Below are 1,241 nucleotides of genomic sequence, written 5' to 3'. Positions count from 1 at the left end.
AGAGTGTGACCGATGTTTTTCACAGAAAAGTCATCTTGTGATACATCAGAGAATCCACACTGGAGAGAAACCTCACAAATGCTCAGAGTGTGATAAATGTTTTTCACAGAAAAGTCATCTCGTGATACATCAGAGAATCCACACTGGAGAGAAACCACATAAATGTCTGGAGTGTGGGAAATGTTTTGCCCAATCTTCAGCAATTCGCACGCACACCAGAACTCACACAGGAGAGAGGCCTCACAAGTGTGCAGAGTGTTAGAAAAACTTTTCATTGTAAATCAAAGCTAAAAATGCATCAGAATGTCCATAGCAGAGATCTCTACCCTTTCAGTTGTGAACGATGAGGGAACTTTTTTTTTTTCAGAAGTCACACCTTACTGTTCACCAGGACCTTCACACAGTCCCAGAAGGGAAATCCTACAAATGTTTGGTGTGGGGAAAGTGTTTTTTTCTAGTGAAGCAACCTCAAATACTAGGAGAGAGTACACAATGAGGCAAAAGGGCATAAGTGTTGGGGGTGTGAGGATGTTTTCCTCACAAAGCAGCATTAGTAACTTGCCAGAGTGATTACACAAAAGAGTTATAAATGTGTGGGGAGTATGTATAATGTTTTGCAGAATACAGGTAGTCCTAAAGTTATGGCCACAATTTGGAATGGATTTCCAGTCATAAATTGCTTAAAGTCCTAAATCAAGGCACCAGGCATTTTTGTTAATTTTTACTAGCCGTTGATCAGTGAGGAGAACGGAAGATTCAGAGAGGAGAAAATGGGATTTTAGGATGCATCTGGTTGCTTATTTAGTGATAATGTGTTGATGTTGAATATATGCTGGTTGAGGACAAAGATCGAAAGTTCCTTTTTCTACTATATTTTCTGGGTGTTCCCCCCCCCCCCCATCCTCTCTTTCCTATATTCATACACAGATATTTGCATTAGGTTTCTTGCTTTGATATGTGAATCTAATCCTTAATAAAATTATTGTTCAAAATCATCAAGAGGGCTGTTTTCAGGGAGAGCAAAAAAAGTCAAGATGGGGGGTCCGATTGTGCCATGCTCTGCAGTCAAAGTCCTGCTGCTTTTTAGCTGTGTGTGTGATGCCCTTCAAAACAGCCGCCATCTCGATCCTTTTGACTCCGCCCTCCCTCGCTGGAGACTTCGGACTTCAGGATTGAATTGAAGGACGTAGATTTCAGAGGAACTTTGGGAAAAATGTCCTCGTGGGTTGAGATGGACCCCC

The 1,241-nt window shown here is 41.6% G+C and overlaps 1 protein-coding gene across 1 annotated transcript; it reads left to right on the top strand.

Moving 5' to 3' along the window:
• Window positions 1-2: 2 nt before the first annotated feature.
• Window positions 3-498, top strand: LOC114923846 (putative zinc finger protein 702; the record flags this gene model as incomplete). Its single annotated transcript, XM_029287176.1, has 1 exon — window positions 3-498. A coding segment is annotated over one exon (260 nt), but the record flags the coding sequence as incomplete, so codon positions are not given.
• Window positions 499-1,241: the final 743 nt, after the last annotated feature.

This window comes from Protobothrops mucrosquamatus, unplaced genomic scaffold, assembly GCF_001527695.2.
Source record: "Protobothrops mucrosquamatus isolate PMUCROS unplaced genomic scaffold, P.Mucros_1.0 scaffold25408, whole genome shotgun sequence".
Lineage (NCBI taxonomy): Eukaryota > Metazoa > Chordata > Lepidosauria > Squamata > Viperidae > Protobothrops > Protobothrops mucrosquamatus.
Note: the sequence above shows the minus strand (reverse complement) of the source record. Positions and strands in the feature narration are given on the sequence as shown.